Below are 23,307 nucleotides of genomic sequence, written 5' to 3' on the forward strand. Positions count from 1 at the left end.
CGCAAGGTCAGTCTCTCAGAATAAAATTGTATTTTATATATATATATATATATATATATATATATATATATATATATATATATATATATATATATATAGTATATACTATATTATATGCGCGCTTACGCTCATCTCATTTTCATTTCTGGACTGGACCACAGTAGCTCTGCATGATTCAGAGTTCAAAATGTTCCTCAATTTTCTTATACTGAGCCTTTGCCCAGCCTCTCAGTTCATCCTGTCTTTGAAACAAGCTTGTTTTTGCTTCTGATGCGGTGCCCCATGTCAAGAGAAGGTTTGTACATTAGGTGGGCGGGGCTTTGTGTTAACAGCCTGACCTCTACTCTTATTGATGTCACATAGAATCAAGAAATGAAGCATTTAGAGCAGAGGACTGAGCTTTTGTCTCTGAGGGATTACTGAGTGTCATTATCTTGACACTTGGACCGTGTTTAATATGAGCATCCACCATCCAGGAAAATCAAAATTGCATATCATAAAAAAATATTTTTTATAAATGTCATGATGGTGTCATTGTGAATTTTTTTTTATTCTGATAGTCGAGAAGTAAAAAACGGATAATGTGACAGTCATATCTTATGCTTAGTGCTTCAAACAGCTTTTCATTTAAATGCAACTTTCCCTTTCTTCCTGCTTGGTGAGGAGTTTGTGGTGGAATTTTTTTTTTTTTAAAGAATTGTGATTTGAATTAGCCGTCCTCTACGCTTTATGCAAAAAGACAAAGTGCAGTAAAACCTAATGGGGATTTTAGGCTGACATTAGTGGGCTGTCCTGCCCCGACTTCAGCCAGAGCTTTTATTGTTTTTGGCCACTCTTTATTGTCTGACCTTTGATTTGTCACCCATTTAAGTGTGGATTTTAATTTTGTTGATCTTTTTGTCCCATCTCATCTTCCATCTCCCTGTCCCACGCTTTCGTAGGTACCTGTCTGACCTACACGCTCCAGGAGATCCAGCATGGCAGTGCATCTACGCTCAGCACAAGTGGATCCTGCAGCTGATGCAGAACTGCAGAGATGAGTTCATCAGTGGCCAGAGAGGTGACTAAAAATGCACATTTGTCTGAGTTGATTCGTTTTGCACATGTAGTGAAAAGCCCCTATTTAGCATTTCCAATCAGGCAGCCGGTGGATGTTGTGAGCTGAGGGAAGAGAGCAGTGTCTCAGTCGTTCCAGAGCTCTGCCTAAATTCCCTGCTCCTTCGCCGGCCTCCTTTACCCCAGTCTGTGCTGCTTGCTTGAGGCCTGTGTGTTTATTTTTTCATGAATGTATGAATAAGATGAAAGTGATGGAGCACTGGCTTTGGATTTAGGTTTCAGCGCTTGACATGTTACTGCACACACACAAACCCGCTTTCTCACTCACACACACAGCTTCACAGATGGATTGGAACAATTAACCCCAATTAAGCTGTTCCTCTGTTAAATCAGCCAGCAGAAAAATGTGGATCTGAAACCGTCCACTCAGGAAGACCAGTGATTCGCCAGCATGCGTGCACACTCACACTGAGGCACCCGCACAAATCCATTGTGGGGTGGGTGGCTGCTTCACATAGCACAGCTGGAACATAAACATGTCTAATGCTAAAAGTAACAGTGGTTTCCGGGGCTCAGGCTTGATGGATCTGGGGATTGGTTCGTTCCCCACTTCTCCACATTTAAATTTCATCTTGATGATTATGTCAGGGATGGCCCCTTTTACTTCACACTTACATTCCACTGCAGAGCAACATGTGGTGGAGAGGGAGTCTGAAATCTCATCCAACCCAACTGTGCAGAAAATTGCTAGTTTGCAAAAAAGAAAAAAGAGCACAGAAACACACATGCTGGCATGGACATGTATGTTAACTTATTGATAAAGTCCTCATACCTCAAAGCATCACATCAATTGTCAGTGTGTCAGTGTCAATTTTTAAAAACCAGGTTGTAAACAAGCTTCTTTGTGATGTTAGTGAAGTTGGGCCTTTTAATATTGAGGTCTGTAGGATGGCTTGCTTATTGAACCAGCCTCAAGTGGTGATTCCAGGAACTGCATTTTTGGAGCCGAACTTTGAGAGTGATGTCTGTTCTTGAGGTAACATCATTTAAGATACCCGTCTGCCTCTGAGAGGACAGTAGTTACAGTCAGCATGTGACCAAAATGACCTACATTTAACTGTGCAGTCTTCTCATAGATGTGCACAGTTCTGTTGAGAGTTGGTTGAGAGCTTCCTGCAAACCCAACTTTTTGTCCAACCTGCATTCTTTAAATCCGTTTTTACGTTGCCTAGAAAAGACTTGCATGTCTGCTTGTTCCGAGTCCACTGCAAATGGAATCAGTGAAATGACAGGCAGCACTTGTGTGCGATCAGTTAGGGTTTGTATTTTTTGGGGAACAGATTTATATTGAAGATTTTGAAATCCCACTGACACCCAGTGTAACAACCTTTGATAAGGTGGGGGTTCATTTGGTCACAGTATCACCTGCAATCCAGACTGTGGCTGCTGAATGCCTAACACCTTACAAGCCCGGGGATATATTGAGGCTTGGTTAGGGTGCCAGCAAAGCACACGGTCCAAACAAGTGGAAAGCCAAGAGCACCACTACTGTGAAAAAACACTCCGTTGTGTTTAAACAAATTACCCATGCTGTCATTCTTCTGGTGAGCACAGTGTTCACACAGACATGCTGAAAGGTACACGCAATCTTTCCTGTTTTTCTCCCTGCTCTTGTTCTTTGTTACAGCTGTCTCCTGTCTTCTCTGTTGTCACACAGCGCGCCTCTTCCCCTCACATACACCTCTGGCAGATATTCAGCATCTCTGGTCTTCTCTGCTCACTTCTGGCCCAAGTGTGAAACCCGTGCCTCCACCCAGGCAATGCTTCAGCAGCCATCATTATAAAAACCACATCCACTGCATTCCCCCAGCTTCACTCTTCCTCTCCTTCCTTCCCACCCTTACCCTTCCTTCTGAATGGTACCTCACAGCTACCCACTCTTCTGGTGGCCTCCTCTTCCCTTCATATAGATGCATTCACTAGCTTTTTTTATGCTATTGTCAGCATCACACATGGCAGAGATTATTCCGCTGTAAGCATCAGGCATATTTGCAGTAACTGGTGTCATTTTCTCTTTCAACTGTTGTTCCTAGTCAGGAATATAAGGCCAGAGGTCGTTCTGGTGTAGTCACGATTCCATTAATTACCCTATAAAATGCCTTAAATGTAAAATAAAACCATCCATCTTTGTTAGAAACAAAGGCCTGAAAGCTGAAGTTTTTTTGTGAGGGAGCATAGCAAGTTGCTTCCGTATGTCTAAACACTCCCATCGTGCCCCAGTGTTGCAATCTGACTCTGCCCGATCCAATTAGAAGCTGCAATATTTTTATTTCTCGAGCGGCACTTCTTCTGCCAATGTCAACACAATTAACAGGAGTTTTTTTCCCTCTGGAAAAATAGTTTTTCAGTGAGTAGTTAGTGGGAATTCACTGTTCAGATTGGATTTAATGCTGCAGAAATGCTGCTGTAAGAGCAATGCCGTGATAATACTGGTTAACGTCTGACAGGTGTTTGCGTGGTCGTATTGACTGATTGATTCATTAGGGAACTTTTTTACTTGTATTCAGAAATTTTGTGATGTACATAAAGCCTGGAATTTCAAAACTTTAAGTCACAGATTATTAATAATAGTGATTTTATTGTAAGTCCCATCTTTACTTTTCCTGACAAGATGTCCTGTTGTCTGTGCGCACATAAAATCTGGGTGAAACACTGGGGCGTTTTTCAAGAGAAGTGTGGTGAAGCTTTTGTGTTCTGTAGCGTGGGAATAAGGTTTGTGTCCTCTTAGACAGAAAGCAGGTATGTGTGCGTGTGGTCAAGGTCAGTGACCCCTCTGGAAGAGGAACCCATCCAGCCTGCAGAGAAGCCCCAGACACGATGAGGAAGTGTGTATAGATGACACACATTGTCTCAGTTTATTCAACACGCATACACAGAGGCTTCTATAGTTTCCCCCTGTAAATTTGAGCAAGAAGCAGTGCAGCAGCATAGTAAATCCTTTGAACGTACAGAGCAGCAAAACACATGCAGTCCTCAGAATGCAAGTGCTTGTCCATTCTGAGGATTCGGCGGCCACCTGGGTCAACAGCAGCTCTCATCCCTGTAAAAAGACAGGAAAACTTCAGAGAGACAGAGCCTGTATTGCACCATATGGTGTGTGTGTGTGTGTGTGTGTGTGTGTGTGTCTGTCTGTCTGTGTGTATTTGCGATATAAGAAAGCCTCGTCTGTTTACAGATAGTCTGACTCAAATGAGAATTTCCTTACATTTTCTGGCCTGGATGGGTGTGTTGTGTGCACAGCCACCTCAACCACAATTTTCTCCTCTGCTTGGGGATTTCTCAATTCTTGCTTACACACTACATTCAACATTGTGACTCACCAGTACGCTTTTCTGTGTATGTGAGTGTGTGAGAGACACATGTTTTGGAAATGTGGCTCATCAGTCTCCATTGATTTAGACAAACTGGTGTGGGCGTAGTGCAGCGTTGCACGAACCTGTCCTTAAAGTTTCATTTTCATTGTAGCAATTTTGATCTTCTTAGCACCGCAGTCTTTCACTTTCATTCCTTTTTGCCACCCCTTGTTCTGTTATCATTAAGTTATCTCACAGATTCAATTTGCTAACGTTGTCTCACATGCAGCGATAGGAGTGTGTGGTTGCAGAACTTTCTCATTCATTACCGCTGCATAGCTCCCTGTTGCCATCTAGAGGAGCTCTTAAGAATCAGATGTGACAGAGCACATTGTGGCCAGCGTAAACCCACTTCACCCCAGCACTCGCAAAGACCACTGCTCTGTTTCCCCACCGTGAAAACAAGGGGACATTCTCTCCGCTGAGATGGATCAGAACACAAATAAAGAAAGTAGGGAGGGATTGTTTTGTGTGAAAGCCCGTTAAGCTTATTGTGGAATGTGGAATTATGAAAATGTGATTATTTAATATGTGGAGTATGTGTTTCTTTTCCCTTCAAGCTCATTTCTCATCCCTCCCCACTTTCGTTATGTCTCTCAGTGGGTGCGGGAGCTCTGGACCCAGAGGGGGATGCCCGTCCACCAGCCCTCGGAAGGCTCAGCCACACCGCGTCTCTGAAGAGAGGGGGCAGTCTCCGAACGCCACGATCCAGCAGTGAGTAGTGCAGCACTTCACAGATTCGCCCACACACTGAGTTCTAAGGGGGGCTTCCCTGTCTGCGCTAAACTCTGTACACACGTACGTTTGTTTGTTTGTGTGTGTGTGTAACACTTTTGGTCGTGTACAGTGTTTAGGGGAATCTTGCATCACACTGTACGGTAAAGGCACAAATAAAAAAAACAAAGATCTTAAGCTTTATGTGCCAGGAATTAAACCATTCTGATATGTGAATATTGGAACTGCACAGTCATTATGCCAATATCCTCTATCATATCATCTGTGTGTCTTTTTTTTCTAGATTGGCACTTTGAGACCCCGCAGCAGGTGCAGTTTGTGGAGAAGCTTTCAGATGTTGTGATCGGTCAGCTGCCCAATTTCTGGAAGCTTTGGATCTCCTATGTTAATGGAAGTCTTTTTAGCGAGGTGAATACTCACCAAGTAGACAGAAATCCTGCATACAGCATGTTTTTATAGCAACAGTGGTCACTTTGCCACACAAGATAATCCAGAGATGAACGTGGCCCTGTGGAGCTGTAGCCCAAAAATGTAAATCTTTGTTTGTGGTCATTTCCATTATTTTTGTAAATATAGGGGTTCAAGGCAGTGATTGTCATTTGGAGGGTCAAGATTAGAAGTGAGTCAGAATATCTCAAGTCAGAGGGGCAAGGCTGAGATGGTGGTAAAAAGCTTTGTGTAAATAGTGGGAAAGTCACAGCACCACAAACCTCTCCATGGCGTGCTGCATTTTGATTTCACACATCACACAACCAGCTGCTTTATAATGCACAAATTATAATCTTCAAAAGTGTGGTTAAAGTGTAGTGAAAGCAAAAATAAAATTGTGTTTTTGTTGAAATTGTGTGGAAAGGAGTGCCATCAAGGGACCGTGCCCTGTCGAAAATCTTTAACCAGTAGATCGATACGCGTGCTAACACCACATTATGGACAACATCTGCAAAAGAATGAAAGGGACATTAGTTTTGTCACATAATCAATACAACAATTGAAATAAATGACAATAAAAACTGGTATAATAAATAAATTGCTATAAATTTAGCTCAATAGTTCAGCTTTGTTTCACTCATATTCATTGAGGATTATCTCATGAAATTCCTTTGGTGAGTTAGGTATTTAATTTGGGATTAAGAGAAGGGGAATGATTTTCCATGAGTCAACTCAGGTTAATGAGTTCCTACTGATAGGCCAAAACGAATGGTGTTCTTAGTAATACACAAATGTCTCCGTGAACAAGAATATTTCCCATGAAAACTTTAGGCTAGGCTAATAAAAGCTTTTTTTAGAACCTCAGTTTTTTCGAAGTCCTCTGCAGGTTTACATTCCATATCTGTGTTTTTCAGGGTTTCCATTTAAGAGAAATTATTTGATTATTCTCAAGAAAAGTTGAATGAATGTCATTTGCATTATCATAGTTTGCTCTAATGCAGGCACAGAAAGCAACATAAAATCTATTTTTCGTCAGTAATCTGGACTTCTCAGAGGTGACTAAGTATTTGTGTCTTCCCCTACAGACTGGAGAGAAATCTGGGCAAGTGGAAAAATCCAAGAAGAATGCCAGACAGAGACAGAATGACTTTAAAGTATGAGGATTTCTAACTCCAGTTTACTCTAATGTTAATTTGAGATAATGTTTTTTAAAGACACATTCTGCAGTACATACTGTATGTTGTCTGTTTTGTAGAAAATGATTGAAGAGCTGACCAGTCGGCTCGTGAAGCTCATTCGGGGTGCTCTCTTACCCGCCACCTTGCCGCAAGGGGAGCTGAGTCTTTATGGAGGCTGGGAGAGCAAGACAGAGTTGGCTGGATCATGGCTTACACAAATCATACACACTGTCAGGTCCTCACACTTTGGCTGTAATTAATTTGCTTACATGTTTGGTTAAATGGAGGCATTTGGGAGCCGCATGCTTACCTTGCCTTTAATAACAGACCTCTGTTCTCTGGCGTTTCTCATCCAGGGGTTGTCATGAGGCTCTGTCTGCTATGGAGATCCCAAATGATTTGCTGCAGGTGATCCAGGATCTTCTGCTGGATTTGAGAGTTCACTGTCTCATGGTGACTCTGGTGCACACAACAGAAGGTGAGAGAGCTCTCAGTAATGGACAAAATATTTTCATCAAGATCTTCATTTTAATTGACTCCAAGTTACCAAACAGTTTATTTTGTTTTCAGTGTTCAGTGTGGCAGGATCATAAAAACTAAAAGCAGCTTTTGCTGTGTCAATGCAATCTTCATGTGACAGAGCCAATCATTGGACTGAGCTCATTATTGTCCTGAACACCCATCTAGTACATAAATAATGTACAATGGCTTCCTAATGAGAGCCTTCTCATCCAGTTATCCAAAATATCAATTTTTTCAGGCAGCAAAAAACATCTAACAGTTTGATATTATATAAAGTATTGAGAACTAAAATTAGCACCAGTAATAAAGCTGGAGGTAGGTAGGTAAACGACATCCAGTTGCTTTAGATTACAGCCAGATAGATGCCTGTAAATCACTCTAGTCCTAGACTGAGAGGAAAACTGCTTCTTCTCTTTGCGGATTCTAGAGAAGCTAACATGCAAGAAACCAAGGTTTTGTCAAAATTTAACAAGATTGGTATGATATTTGAGGCGAAGCTTGGCATCTGCTAGTGTGCTGATGTACAGTGAAACATGAAACACTCACTCTGGAGGGGCTCATAACATCCTTAAAATCTTTATTTCTAGTGTCTACATTTTACCTTGTTTTTCTGGGTTTTTAAAATAAAGATATGTATTCATGTATGTATTTGTACCTAATTTATTATTGTACATTGAAAGGCTTTTAAATGTGTTGACCGAGTGTGTTAAGAAGACGTTTACTGGAAAGTATGCCTGCTTGTACCAGATACATGGGGCAAAATATGCCAGGCCCTGCTTACCCTTGCAAATAATGTATTTGTTGGTCTAAGCAAAACAGCATTGGGAATCTTTAGCAGTAGAATAAAAAAAAGTTGTCACCATAGACACGTTATTAATCTCCACATGAGAAATAAAAAGCTGTGTCATTCTGAAATCACACTTTGATTAGCATCCGTTACTTGTGTAATCCCCTGCCAGACAAGAATGCGAAAGGACATGAACTCAAAACCTGCAGAACACGACAGATTTTTATAAAACTATGTGAATTTGTTAATAAGCTCTTAGTGGTCAGTGTCCTCAAGTGTCACTTTTAGCTAATTCAACTTCCAGGTTAGTAATGGAGAAAGTGTTATGAGACTAAAACCAGACAGGCTGTGTTTCACTTGTGGTTAGGTATGGTCATTTTGAGAAGAGTGACTGTTTTTTTTCTTAACTCCCCCCACTCACACGCACATTCTCACACACACAAACACACCACACGCACACACCAAATTGTGGTCTGGGAAGAAAGGGTTTGATTTTATATCATGCGGTTTTCCCTCAGAAACCTTTAAATCTGTTCATATTTCCATTACTTACGACCCCTTATGAAAGTCTCCACACTCCACATGTAAACGGCTCTGAGTTCAAAAAACTGTAGCACAGTTTCAAGTGATGGCCCTTTCGATTTGTGCTTTTTATACCCATAGATGTCAACAGGCTTGCTGAAAAGGAAGACTGGTTGGTAGATAATGAGGGAATCACCAGCCTGGTAAGGATTGGTTAATTTATCAAGCAGCACTCTGTGTCTTCATAGAAATCACAGAAAGTTTAATATCTATGTATACTTTCTAGCTGGCAGCGATTCATTGCATTTGTTTAGTCCACTGAGTACTTGTGGGTCTGTTTTAACTAATCTGTGTTGAAGTGTGATGTTATCTAATGTAGCCCATGTTTGTAATCTCTGTTTTTAATGTTTTTGCAGCCTTCACGGTTTGAGCAGTGTATGGTCCAGATGCTGCAGTCACTCAAAGAGCCCCTGGAAATCAAACCCGGAGAAACAAATGTTCGTTCATACCCTGCAAACATCAGAGCTACAGAAGTTTTCACATGATAATCAATAGTCATGAGTTTCTTCATCCATTAAATGAACTTAAATAGCTGACACTGACACGTGACAATTACTTGTCATCTGTTAGACACAGGCTGTTATGGGGCTGGCATGCCTCCTTTCAATTGCAGTAATTGTCCCTCTGAATGAATGAATGGGAATCCTGCTGTTCCTGGCATTGTCACAAACTTTAGCATCGCTGAGGTGATGTTGAGTTCGATGGCAGCAGCATGTCTTACAGAAAGAAAAAGACTTCTGGATAAGAGCATAAAACCTGTGCATAAAATCTGTTGTGCCTTTCCAGATGTGCAACTGACTCTTAACGCACACCCATACTATCAGAGGTGGATACCTTTTAAATATGACTGGTTCATCTCCTCTTTAGCTGAGAGGACGCAGCATCAGTGTTCTAATAAAATAATTTCAAATTTTCATTAGTCTGACCTGAGCTTTGTCCCAGAGATGACGGCAGTGTTTCACACAGGCTTCTTCTTTTTGGTCGATGATATTGTAAACTGTTTTCTAAAAGTGTGCCTGAGCCCATGCAGTTATTTTCATTACAGAATCATGCCTGCTTTTACTGCAGCGCCACCTCTGAAACCAAAGTGCACGAGAGTCCAGTACTGATTTTCAGACTTGCCCCTTGTACATAGAGATCGCTCTGTGTTTTTTGGTTTTTGTAAATGATAACACGCAGCGTAGATGATAAGATATTCAGTCTTCATAATTTTACAGTAACAAACACTATTCTGTAGTTGGAGTTGTTTTTGCAGATTGGTGAAACTTTGCCTCTCTAAGACATTTATTATTTTTACCAGCTAACCTAATTAGTTGCAAAATGTTCCTCCAGCTCCTTCTTTAAGTACCACTAACTTTTCCATCCGAACTTTTTTGAGGCATGTTGCTGCCATTGCATTCAAACTAACTAATTGTTTTTCATAAAGTAGTAGAACGTCTCAGGTTAAACATCTGATATGTTTTTGCTGTCTTTTTGTGAAAATTGTAGATTTATGAGATTTGCAAGTCATTGCATTTATTTACATTTTACACAGCATCCAAACTTTTATAGAAGTGGGTTTGTGTGAAAAAAGAAAATTAAAATTTTGGTGAATATAAATCAAGCTTAGCCACATGGTCTCTGTGACCAATGTTAAAAAATTATACTGATATCATCTTTAGTCATGTTTTGAAGACAGCAGTCTTTGTTGCACAATGAGATGGGTTTAAAATTAAGATCCCTGTTGGAATTGTGAAGAAAAGGGATGTAAATAGATTGATGTAGAAAACAAAACAAAAAGAAAAAATTAAATAAAGAAGAAAATGTAGTTAGTTTGTTGTAGCAGAAGAACAAGTAGTGGAGGAATAACTGCTGTGCGTCCTGGCCTCGGTTCAGTGGGTGCTACATTCATCACTCTTCTTGTCCTGCCCTTGTGCATGTCGCACAGTGCAGTAAACTTATAGGAATGAAATTTCACTCTGTGGAGTTGCTTTATGTGATGATCTTTTATTTGAAGCCACGGTACTTCTGTTGCAAACAGAAATGATATCAAAACTTGGATGGTTTTAATTCAGCACTTCGCGAAGTAGTAAAGTATAAACCCTGCTGTTAACAGAAACTATGAAATAACTATCCAGGGTTCAACACAAAGAAATCCTTTATGAATTTTAGAATAAACGGCTTTAGTCAGGTCAAGAAAGCATCGTTACCGTTACGTTCTTTTCCACAGGTGTTGCAGTTGGAGCAGGTCCAGGACCAGGCTGCAGAGCTCAGCGTGAGGATCATGAAGGTAAGACGTGTACACTTATTTTCAAGAACATGCATAGGATTTCGTTATGAACAAAGACTGTTTGCATAGGATGGAAGTAGCCACCATGATGTCTACCACTGGTTTTGATTTCCACATTTTGAAGCCTCAGCCTTCATGTGTTTATGTTGTTTATCGAATACAGAAGTGGCCAAATCTGGATGAGAGTCGGGTGTAGTCAGCTACTCCTAGCAAGCATTGTTGGCAAATAAAGAGATACATATAATTAGTGCTAAATAAAAACAATAAAATTCTATAAATGAACTTACTAAAACTTACCTTTGATGATCTGTATCATAAGGCAGGTATATATTTTTAGACAATTCCTTTAAAATGCTTTAAAACGTAGCAACAGCAAAAACGCAACCATCTGGCAGCTACCAGTCACAGAAGGCTTCCTGGCAGCTCTCGCTTTGCGACTACCAGGAGCCTCCACCAAACGGTCAGGAAAGACATCATTTTCCTCTAGTAGTCAGAGGTTGCCAGGGGCGTTGCTAACCAGTCTCTGGGCCTGTTTGACTGAGGCCGACTGTACTTGGATTAGTTGAGGTGGGTCCTAGCAGGCAGCTGTAAGCTACACCTCACTGTCTTGGCTCTCCTGTCAGTCAAAGCAGCCACATCTCTAACTTTTGAACATTTAACTCTTGAGCACTTCAAATGAATAGAATATAAAAAATAAATCAGCTACTTGTTTAGAAGGAAGAGAATATCCTTTTAATGCTCTAAGTTGGCCATTTTAGCACAGGAGACTCAACTGGCCATTGAGGAACTGCAGTTCATTTTCTGTGTGGAGTTTGCATGTTCTTCCTGTGTCTGTGTGAGTTTTTCTTCAGGTGCCACAGATGGTCCAGAGATGTCCACTTAGTGGGGTTAGGTTAATTGGTGATTTTAATTTGCCCATAGGTGTGAACATGGTGTACAAATGATTGTCTGTGTTAGCCCTGCGACAGATTGGTGGCCTGTCCAGGGTCTATCCTGCCTCTTGCCCTGAGGCCCTGTGCACTGATCACCAAAGTCATATATAGACCTGAAAACCTCTGTGTTCTATATTTGTCTTACATCTGTTCAGTCATAGAGCAGCTGCTAAGATTTTATTTGGTCTTTTATTTACTGTGAGGTGAAGATAACCCTACATGTTGACATGCACACACTGTCCACTTTACTGTTTCAGTGTACCTTAGATCTAAGTCTGTACTAACCTGTTTTGATCACAGAGTAAGATATTAGTGATGCACCTAAAATTGTCTTTTCACATGTCTGATAAATGCGTCTCCATAGGTCTTTGTAAACAGTTTGGAGCAGCTGAGTACTAAGACAGATGGAGACATTAACACATCTCAGTAAGTATTTGGAGGATTTTTTTCTCATCTCTGTGGTTACTGTGCTTCACTTGGACAACATTTTAAAATCTCTCCCATGTGTACAGCAACATTTCAGTGGACCTGTCCTCTCCTGATCGGTTTACTGGCATTCAAGAGGGCTTTACTCCAACATCTGTAAGCACAGTGTTTTTCTTTATTACATTCTTTAAATCGTATGAGGTTTAAACACTCGAAAACGCACATGTGGCAACTGCCAGCGTCACACCAGAGCGTGGGCTCCCTCCTTTACACAACTAGACAAACATGTGTCACTCATTCGAACCACGAAATGTTATCAGTCTGTTTCCTGGTTGTGGACAAGAAGTAGAGACGTCCTTATTTCCTGTAACTTGTTTGAGATGTTAGCAAAGGGGGTTAAGCGCAGGGGAGGACGAAGAGGAGGAAGAAGGGCAGGGCGTCGAGTGCTTCTGGTAAGGGGAAATGGAGCAAGGTGCAGAAGGGGTTTCCCCAGCCTGAATATGCTGCCAGACTTGACTGAGAGCAGATGACCAGAGTTAAGACTGGTGTCAGTCATGATACAAATGGGTGTTTTTGTGAGTTGGCAATCTAGCAACCAGCACATGCAAACTTGGACAGTGCGTCACTGCTATTAACACAAAGACATCAGTTTACTTTAGGCCACTAAGCTTTTGGAGCATGGTTGGTTTGCTTAATTTTGGACTGCAAACTCCTGCCAGTGATGTTGTAGGCATCAGAATGTCATTCTGACAGTGTCTCTGTGCACACGTTTAATTGGCATGCTTTATTGTGTGTTTGTAAGGGTGAATATTAAAAGCATGGGCATTTTAACGAGTGAGAGCTTGTTAAAAGTAGTTTCAGGTTCCTACACTAAGGTAGATTTGTTTTGCAGTTAGGCCAGGCAACCATTCTACCAGACATCAAACACAGGCACTGGACAATATTCACAAAGACATTGTGAGAAAAAGAGCGCTCCAAGCTTCACTGAAACCACAACTTTAAACCAAGGACATATTTTGGAAAGCAAAGCACATTGTGGTTGTAAGAACCTCTCCAGAATTGTACGAGGATTAAAGGTTGTCATAGGTTTCAGGTTAGGAAGTTTAACCACAGGCTACAGAGCTCAGCCTGAGCATCATGGTGGTATGAACGCCACATACACTGTGTATCTTTTGAACATAAATGATGTGGATTGCAGCTGTCATTGGTTAATGATGTCCCCTTGAGTCAGTTGTTGCTGGTTTAGCGTTTTAAACTTTATATCAGGAGAATGGAGTGAATGTCATGATGCTCAAATGCTAGTGTCCCAGCCTAAAGTGTACCCTGCTCACTGGTCCTTGAGCACGCCATAATTTATAAAAATTAACGTCGTGTTGTATTCAGTAAGACTCGAAACTAGCAACTGAGACCCGAAACTCATCAGAAAGTGTTTGCTGAGGTCAAAGAGCGAGAAAGGTGAGGACTGTTTTCCAAGAGATGTCTATGCATTGGGGCTGCTTTTTGCAACTAGAGGAGTCGCCCTCTGCTGGCCAATAGAAACAGGCTTGAGGCACTTCTGCATGCACTTCTACATCCAAACATCCAGAATCCAAATCCAGGTCTACAGTCTGTAAATTGAACCTAAGCTGTGACAATGTTGTGTTGTGGCAGTCAAAACATTCAAGTGTGTGTGTGTGTGTGTGTATAGGAGCAGCGTCTACTGATCATCCTGAGTAACTGCCAGTACCTCGAGAGACACACATTCCTGAACCTGGCCCATCACTTTGAGAAACATAGCTTCACGGGGACAGAGAAGATCACACGGGTCAGTATCAACACTTCTAATCTGCAACTGTGCTTTGAAAAAAAGACTTCACACAAAGGAAGGAGCGCTCAGTGTTGTTGGCGAGAAATGCGTTGCGGTGTCATTAACAACAAAGCTGTCCCCTGGTCTCTTCTAAGCAGAGCGATGACTCTTCTTTAAAAGAAAAATACAACAGAAAAAATAAAGGTCGTGGTCTTGGAAGCTCAGTTCACTGTCACCCTAGTTTTTTTTTTTTCTTTCACACGTACACACTCATCCAGCTGCACACAATGACTAATGACTGAATCACAAAGCAAAGAAGCATTCTGTTGGTTTTCCAGTAAAAACAGTTTACAGCCATTTTCTTTGAAATATCATTTTTAAACCGATTCTCATGTGTCATTTATATTTAGATACGTATGGGTGACAGTTTGTCTAGATTGTAATCTTCAAATGTTAAAATAGCTGCAAAAGCAAATCTGAAAAATAAGAATTCCCACACAACACATCTGCCACACAGCTGCCGCCTCATGTAATCATACTGTAAAGAGTTAGAAATGCAATAAACTCTCAATGAATTCATGTAAACTTGAGAAGTCACTGATATATGCACAATCTAAATTATTCATGCAGTTCATGAAGGATACAGGATTTCAACATGGACTGCAAAGTAAAATTACTCACAGCTTCCACACTCCATAATAAAGCCTTTAACGCCACAGCCTGCAGTTTAAAACAATAGGCATGGAAATCAGAAACGTCACTGTTATGTGTTGATGTAAAGGAGAATCATGCATCCTGTTACAGCAGGTTTTAAAGTGTTTCTTTTGTTGTGTGACTTTTTAATGTTTTCAAAAGTAAAGCCATGAGATAGGCAACATCACTGGCTATGGTAGTTAAATATTGATGAAGCTCTTGAGATGCTTTTACATCGGTGTTCCTCACTGCTTCAATAAAACATATCCACCACAGAGACAGAGAAAACTTTGAGCAAAAGCCTTGTTGTATTTGTAACGAGTGAGCAACAACTCCAGTGAAGAGTAGCCACAATTCTGAGCACCTATGAGCAGTCTGGATCGGAGAAGGTGAGCATGAATCCTTGAGGAGTAGTTTCATCTTATTTCAGACTGGAAGTGTGGGTTTGTGAGATAAAATGCTATAAAGCACTGGTTATCTCCGTTTATGGGGAATTTTCTAATGCACATGTAACTTTAGGCATCTGTATGCATTCAGACCACTGTTAAACTGATGCATAAGGCTCACAAGACAACCTTGGCAAGATTGTCATCGTAACTTAAAGTAAAAGGCAACAGGAGACACTGACATCTTCACGTTATCAACGTTTTAGTGTTAATGTTAGAACCTGCTCACAGAGATGGAATCAGGTTTCTCTGCTCGCAGCTCTGAAGCTAAAATTACAGGCATGTCAATAAGCTAACACAGCAAAGATTCAGCTAATCTGTACAACTACGGTAAGATAAAAATGCTGCATTAAAATCCAAACAAGTAGTGCGTCATTGCAAAGAACGCTGAGTAAATAGTGTATTATAATATGGATCTCTTCTTATTGTGTTGTGCATGTCTAATGATGTGTGGATTGGGGATAGAGAATCTGTTACCTAGTATCTAATCATTGCAGTAACATTGTGTGTTCTTGACCTGCCAGGTAAGCGTGGACGCAGTACGGGGGCTGGACCGGAAACTCTTTGAAGCCTACATTGAGAGACGAGCTGATCCGATCGCAGGCTCCCTGGAGCCCGGCATCTACGCTGGCTATTTTGATTGGAGAGACTGCCAAACACCTACAGGTACCCAGTTACCCTGCGCTGATAAAACAGAAGGAAATCACCGTCAGCAACCACTAACTGACCCTGGTAGAATCATATTTAAGCCCCTAGCAGGGCTGTGGGATGACAGCTCAGAGTCTCTCGTGTCTAATCTTTGTAGCTGTGGTTCACATGTGTCATGTGTAAAGTACGGCTCTTTGATGACTTACTGTAAACACCACTAACATCATTTAATCAGTCTTCCCAAGGCGCTCATGGCCTTTGTGTCTAGCTGTAGGTGTGCAGCGATATGTGTGTACACTTGAGTTGTAGCTTGACTTTTTTCGCTCACGCAGTGCACCCCAAACCCAGGTGAAACTTGACTGTGAATGTGTGGTCTACCTTAGTGCAGGATGTGAAGCAACATGTCAGACTGTGTGAGAGCTGCGCGAGTCGTCTCAGGTGGGCAGCAGTTCATAGCACGGCGCTTAATCTTGATGAAAAGTTGTGAGCGTTGATCTGGTTTGTCGCCTGTGAGTTTGTGTGTTTGGACTACATGTGAAAGAGGAACATTTTGGACAGAAAACCACAGTTCTAGGATATGATACTTTCACTTGGTGCATTTTTTTGTGTGGGATTCAAGTTTGTGTGTGGGGTGCTGCAAAGCATTAAGAATCCGGTTTCAGTACTTTCTTTCTGTTTTTGCCTTTGACTGTTTCACCGTCAACGTAATGTTATATTTTGAAGCTTCCACACAGCACACTAACTCATCTGCCCCTTATCCTCCTCACAGACGAGGGAAATTAAATAATGGAAAACGTTGCACTGGCACAGTGTTAGCTTGGCTAATAATGAATCCTGTTGGCACATTTCTATCAGAAATCCAGATGGACTGTTAATCAAACAGCCACTTGGCTCTGCTGTGGATGGGGCTGTGATCTTAGAGAAACATGGTTTTGCAGTCTTGTTGAGCTGCTACAGGTTCTGGTGAAAACGACTCTGCCCTGAATTTTCAAATAAAGAGAGAAAGATGAGTTTTCAATAGTCTGTTCTGCCAGAGATATAGTGTTAGAATTGCAGATGTTCATCTAAACATGGCCAGAGTTTCAAATAACAAGGTCAACAGTATGTACAAATGCTCAGGCTCACACTGCTGAACACGCTCGCTCACATTTTCTTTTTTTTTTACTGTCGCTCTATATGATGTCAGTGAGAACAGATATCCCAAGCACACAGATGTGGCTGTGAAGCCCCACCCACCTGCTGGTTAAACCTTTTGTTTATGAGGGGCAACCAATCTGAAGAAAGCTGGCATAAATTGAGGGGGAGAAAGCTAAAAGTGGGGTTAAACTGAGGAAACTGTGGCCAAGTATAAGATGTATAGTTAAGATGAAATATACATATAAGATATAAGAAGCTGTAAATAAACAAAACAGATTCACTTTCCTTTCATGGCTAATTGTTACATGTCTGATGTTTTGCTTTTTATCTGGATCTTTGTTTGTTCACTTTGTGCCTTCTTCTTTCACAGGTGTAAGGAACTACCTGAAGGAGGCTCTGGTCAATATTATTGCAGTTCATGCCGAGGTGCTTGAATGCCTTTAAAACTCATCACTCATTTGTCAGACACTGCTTCTACTAGGTGCTTTTGCCACCTCGTCCCCCATCGTGACGTTTTTTTTCTTTCTTTCTGTGTCAGGTGTTCACAGTCTCGAAGGATCTGGTTCCTCGGGTTTTGTCTAGAATCGTTGAGTCCGTTGCGGATGAAATGTGCCGTCTTATGCAGTGTGTGTCCTCCTTCAGCAAAAACGGAGCCCTACAGGTAGGTACACACTCACACGCACATACCCGCAGTCGCAGAGCAGTTTCTCACTCATAGTAGGACCCTGACTCATAAGTCGACCACCGCACTTGGGGGGAATTACCTGTCATTTTTGATAAAGCCATATTTCAGTTCAAGGTACCATCTGGTGTCAGTTGATGATGATTACATGATTACATCTCCGTTGTTGCCCTTTTTCTGTAAACCCCCATACAGGCTCGACTTGAACTGTGTGCTCTGAGAGATGCTATAGCCACATACCTAAACGCCGACAGCAAGTAAGTGCGACAAATACAGATCCCCACAGTGGCAGAGACAGGAAGTCCCACATATGTGCCCAGTGATTTATGGCTGTGGATGTCACGGACATAAATCTTAGCAGTCACACATCCCTCACTACAATCCCTATTTATGTTAGTTGGAGGGTTTTGGAAAGGAAGTGAAAGTAATCTGGTTCTGTTGTGTGCATGCACTGTGATGTGCACCTCTGTGTGTGTGTTTGGGTGCGCGTGTATGTTCATGTATGGCAGGTTAGTGTGCCCGCATACACACACAGACCCATCTTGAACTGTGTTTTCTAGTTCTCTATCGTTCATAAATGGGTTCCTTTATGTGACATTTTTAACTAAGCTTCTCATTTTCAGCGCCAGCTTCAAACTGGCTTTGGAGTCTCTGCCTCAGTTACACAGCGGCGCCGATAAGAAGTGAGTCTGATTCCGGTATATGTTACTAATTGGAGGGACTGTGACCTTTTGGCGTTTCCTTTGTGTCTTTGAGATTAATCTTTAGTTTTAATATTATCTGCAGGTTACTGGAAGAGCTGCTGAACAAGTTTAAGAGCAGCATGCAGCTCCAGCTCACCTGCTTCCAGGCCTCCTCTGTCCAGCCCATCAAGAGATAAATCTCATCCACTCCACCACCCAAAACAGGAGTCTGTGTCTTATCTATTAGCTAATGAACTTTGCCTGTATCTCTTCAGTTATCACTTTTTTGTTTACTCATCACTTTCAATTTCTGCTTTACTCGATTAAACACAAGTGTGTATTCATCTAATCTCGAAGACACTAAATGAGTCGATTTCATTGTTACTGTGCAGGACAGTCCCTGTTACGTTGGGTATGCTAATTATGTACGGCCACTCACGTACTGACAAGTAGTGAGTGAGTGGCTAATGTGCTTGTTTCTAGAAAGTTCAGGAACAGTCTGTCAGTGGGATGTGGAGCTGCAGACTCTGAATGAAATGTGTGTCAAAGTAACACGATTTTTTTAAATGATGATGATGACAACAAGATGGTTTTCATGTACTGTGCCACCTGTATTGCTCAGTAAGTTAACTAAACATCAGCCTTCAGCTAGAGCTGCAAAATCTCAGTCTGTGAGCTACATGGAACTGGATCAGATCCTGATCCTGTCAGGATTTTTAGGCATGGTTGATGGTTTGTTTTTTGAAAGCATTGTACTACTTTAATCCTTTTCACGCAGCCTTATTGTCCCATCACATTTCATTGAAATCCAGCATGTTTGTCAGTAAGCTTCATCTGTGGAAACCACACTGATGTAACTGTGAGTCAGTTATATTGATGCTTTTCTTCTAATAAAACACCATCATTGGAATTTACCATCAACTCATTTTTTTCTCACCTCATGAGACATTAATAAAAAAATGCTTCTTTAAGACTGCAGTAAATTCTTTTGTATTACCCTGCCAAAAACCCAGTAATACACGAATGCTTGATTTAACATGTGTTTTAAAGAGGGTGTACTAAACAGCTTTATTTAACTATGTATAAACACAGAACCTGCATGTGGCACCATATACATAGATTCGTACAAGCTAGTGGGATTCAGTGGGTTGTAGAACCACCTTGAGAAGCAAAAACTTGATATTTTCTGTGTAGCTTTATCAGTGTCTCATCATTTTGGAGGAAATTTGCTGCACTCTTCTTCCTAACATTGCTTCAGTTCATTGATATCTGTTTACGCACAGCACTCTTAAGGTGAAAGCATTACAGTAAGGTTGAGGTCTGGACTTTTGTGTTTCATTGTAACACCATGATTCTTTCCTTTTTCAGTCATTGAGAATACTTTTTGTGCACAGAGTTCTTGGTTGACTCAGTTTCTGCAAGGTACCTGGGCCCTGTGGCTGCAAAGCAAAACAAATCCAAATCAACACCCTTGCACCACTCGGATTTGACAGTTGGTATGAGGTGTTTGGTTTTCACTAAACATGGTGTTGTGCATTATGGCCCAACACCACCACTTTGGTCTCATCTGTCCAACATTTTTCCACAAGTCTTGATGCAATTTTGCAAACCTTTCTTCACAAGCACAAGAACCTCACGTTTAAGCCGTATATTCGGTTTTGTCATAAACGGCAACCAAATACACAGCGACTTAGGTCTGACACAACAGACAATCCGTTATAAAACATTTATTTTGAATTGTCAGAATGATGTCACTCATTGTATAAAAGGAAACAACTTTAACAACTGGTGAAATACATGTCTATATACATCGTGCTTACCTTATGCAAGGGCTAAAATCATGAAATTCATGCAAAGTTTACATGAAAATGTACAAGAGCTTTCATGTCTTTAATTCGTCTGACCAGACTGACCAGTTCCTTTTTTCAACAATGTCTTTATTAGTGTTTTAAGTAATGACAAAGTGAGAACAGAAATGCAAGCTACACCTCTACAGATGCATGGACACTAGCAAGTGCGGCAAAAAAGGCTAAACTCACATGTAAATGTTCCTTTAAAAGGTGACCAAGCATGCAGACATGTTTTACAACTGACTTCATAAAAGCTGTTGTAAACTTTGCCCTTTTTTTTTCTTTCTAAAAATAGAATAGTCTAAGGAACATTATTCTTTCTTTATTTAATCTTTGTTCTGTGTTTGTAGGAGGTAAAGTAAAATACCCTTACTGGCCACTATATAATGTTTTAAGGTTCCTTAACCAATGCCATGCCTTGTCTGCCGTATTGGATGTGATACAACTACTGGGTGCTAAGGATAAGTTTGTATTCCCCATCTGGTTTGCAGTGGTTCCTGAACGTTGCTGGGTGAAAGTGGTTGCAAAGAAGCTGCGCCACTAAAAAACCCCTAGCGTTTGCTATTGCTAGCAGATTGCCTGTAGTTGGTCTGCAAACATTTGCTAACTACTAGTTGAGTGGCAGTTTGCTTGCCTTCAAAGTTGTGCCCTAACACAATTAAAAAGGCACAGCTTTTATTTTGAAGGCAAACAGTCTCTATTTATTGTTTTTGTTGCACTTTTCACAGTTTAACTACAGCTCAGAGAGCAGCTGGGCAGGGTTTGTCACAAGTCCATCATTTCCATTTAAAAGACAGCTGCAGCAATATGCTAGCAACTTAACTAATCACAAGGGGTCTTTTATGAACTGATTAGGAAATACCCATTTTCCTTTGCAACAGGTGGGTTGTTAGAGAAAACAAATGGGAGTTTGCAGACTGCCATCAATCTATAGCAACTAACCAGTCAATGAATACTCTGCCTCACCACCCCAACTGGTTGTTGCCAAATGATCAAAGACCAGTCTCTAAGCGTTTGTGACTGGAACCTTATTAGTTTGACCCAACAGTGTCTCCGTGATTGTCCAAAACTGGTCTGCAAGTTATCACATGGTTAGTTGTCAGACATCTGCAATATCTCCATATCTGCTGTGCAGGATTTTCCCACTCAAACATCTCTAGGGTTTAGAGGGAATGGTTAAAAAAGAGAAAATGTCAATGTCAGAGCTCATTACAACCAAGGAGTGAATGAAGAAGCACATCTCTGAATGCACAACACATTAAACCTTAAAGCAGATGGGCTACAGCAGTGAAGATAACTGAATGCCACACCTGTGGGCTAACAACAGGAAACTAAGGCTACAGTTTGCAGAAGTTTACCAAAATTAGATAACTGAAGATCAGAAAATCATCTCAATTACTTGTGCAACATTCACAGAATTTGTCCTATATAACATCAAACTTGGATCTACTCTATTTTGTATCAGCGGTTTCTTGGTGCACACTGAGCCCCTCAGTACTACCTGAGCATTGCTTAAATGCTACAGTCTGCCTGAATGTTGCTGCTTAACATGTCCATGTCTTCTTCTAGCAAGATAACATGCAATGACACAAAGTATTCAGGCAATTCTGAAGGCTACTGCAAAGTGTCTCTATAGACAGTTCTCTATTCAGAATAAACCTCCACTGAAGTTCTTCAAAGATAACATCAAGCGTTGGAAGGTGCAAAATCTTTCCACTTAATTGTAGGTCTGTGAGAATGAAGGGACTTAACCTTGATTTTAACCTCAAGAGTTCATGCAATATTTTTGTTAAAACCCCCTGAGTAAAAGCTGAAAGTTTGCACATTAATCACATCTTGGTTTTGTCATTTCGATCCACTGTGGTTGGGTATAGAAACAAAATTGTGACAACTATGCTTCTGTAAGACAAGTATTTCTGAATCAGTCGGTATTGATACTCTCAGCTACAATGTAAAACAACTAAAAGCACTGCAAGGGAGGACTTGATTGCAAAAAGCAGCTTGCTGAGCAATTGTTGGCTTGGAGATGAGATTGTAAGGGTGTGACTGATATTTTTGGTCCAAACGTGATGTATGGTGACTGTTCGACTATAGTCGTTAAACTTATCTGCAGATCCAAATGTCACGCTCAGTAGTGGAAATTCTAACGAAGGCACACTTGCAGACAGTTGGTTTGTTTGCACCATGGCTCAGTAGCGGGTTTAGCTATTCATCTCTGGAGTTGCAGCTCACCAGTTCACTCATTCTGTCTGGCATGTCAGCATCTAGCTGTCAGGGAGGAGCATGAACACAGGGCGTATGCAGGGTGGGGACGGAGTGGGCCGTTACTCGGGGCAGCGAGCAGAAGACACAGATCCCAGAGGAAGAGAGTGACAACAGAAAGTGTGGTTCTGTGTGGGTGTAGGGACCTAAGCGAGCAGTTGTGGTAGGTCTAGTCGCCCGGGCAGACACGCCCACAGCTCACATGAGAAAGTTTGACGAGACACAAAGGGTTAACTGAGGACACTGTCGAGATCTGCTGTTGTGTTTTCTAGCAGGAGATGACCCATTAAATTTCAGCTTTTGAATGTACAAACCACACCTGTGCATTTCTGTCTACGTTCATCGACCTCAGACTTTTTCTCTGACTTGGTTTCCCATCTACAAGTAGGGGAAAGCCATAGAGAGCAGGCAAGAGTTGTTTTGATTCTCTGCGTTCTAAACTTAGCACTCTGCCTCCCACGGATTCATTCACAAAATAAGTTCAAAACCCCAAAGCCTTATCCGCTCTCCACCAGCTCTCTGTTTACAGTAACAGAGGTGAGAAAGGGGAGTTTTTTCTCTTTCTTTTTTATTTCTATTCACCAGTATTCTGTTCCATTCTGGAGACAATATGACAAGACCTGCTTTAAAAAACAACAAAAACATTTTTGATCTGCAGTTTTCTTTGCTGTGAGTGGGTAAATAAAAGGATGGAGAAATTTGACACATCACAGAAAAGTTGTCCCCTCGATTGTACCTGTTTTTAAGACAGATGTTTTACAGCTGAGCTCAAAAGAAGAAAACATTTTATA

General features: G+C 41.2%; 1 protein-coding gene across 2 annotated transcripts in view; it reads left to right on the top strand.

Annotated features, from left to right (window-relative positions):
• Window positions 1-19,375, top strand: part of exoc2 (exocyst complex component 2) — a 48,471-nt gene extending 29,096 nt beyond the window's left edge. Inside the window, exons 11-28 of one of the 2 annotated variants that reach the window (XM_014338402.1) lie at window positions 942-1,060; window positions 5,070-5,183; window positions 5,488-5,612; window positions 6,719-6,787; window positions 6,889-7,046; window positions 7,168-7,289; window positions 8,784-8,845; window positions 9,059-9,139; window positions 10,912-10,971; window positions 12,268-12,329; window positions 12,416-12,485; window positions 14,017-14,133; window positions 15,779-15,920; window positions 17,410-17,465; window positions 17,578-17,700; window positions 17,917-17,978; window positions 18,345-18,404; window positions 18,508-19,375. In XM_014338402.1, coding sequence (XP_014193888.1) covers window positions 942-1,060; window positions 5,070-5,183; window positions 5,488-5,612; window positions 6,719-6,787; window positions 6,889-7,046; window positions 7,168-7,289; window positions 8,784-8,845; window positions 9,059-9,139; window positions 10,912-10,971; window positions 12,268-12,329; window positions 12,416-12,485; window positions 14,017-14,133; window positions 15,779-15,920; window positions 17,410-17,465; window positions 17,578-17,700; window positions 17,917-17,978; window positions 18,345-18,404; window positions 18,508-18,601 — 1,696 coding nt within the window. In that variant the 3' untranslated portion in view covers window positions 18,602-19,375. Of the gene's footprint in view, window positions 1-941; window positions 1,061-5,069; window positions 5,184-5,487; window positions 5,613-6,718; window positions 6,788-6,888; window positions 7,047-7,167; window positions 7,290-8,783; window positions 8,846-9,058; window positions 9,140-10,911; window positions 10,972-12,267; window positions 12,330-12,415; window positions 12,486-14,016; window positions 14,134-15,778; window positions 15,921-17,409; window positions 17,466-17,577; window positions 17,701-17,916; window positions 17,979-18,344; window positions 18,420-18,507 lie in introns of both variants that reach the window. The other variant, XM_014338403.2, reaches the window with a different exon arrangement.
• Window positions 19,376-23,307: the final 3,932 nt, after the last annotated feature.

This window comes from Haplochromis burtoni, unplaced genomic scaffold (assembly GCF_018398535.1).
Source record: "Haplochromis burtoni strain Fernald_Lab_line unplaced genomic scaffold, NCSU_Asbu1 Contig_99, whole genome shotgun sequence".
Lineage (NCBI taxonomy): Eukaryota > Metazoa > Chordata > Actinopteri > Cichliformes > Cichlidae > Haplochromis > Haplochromis burtoni.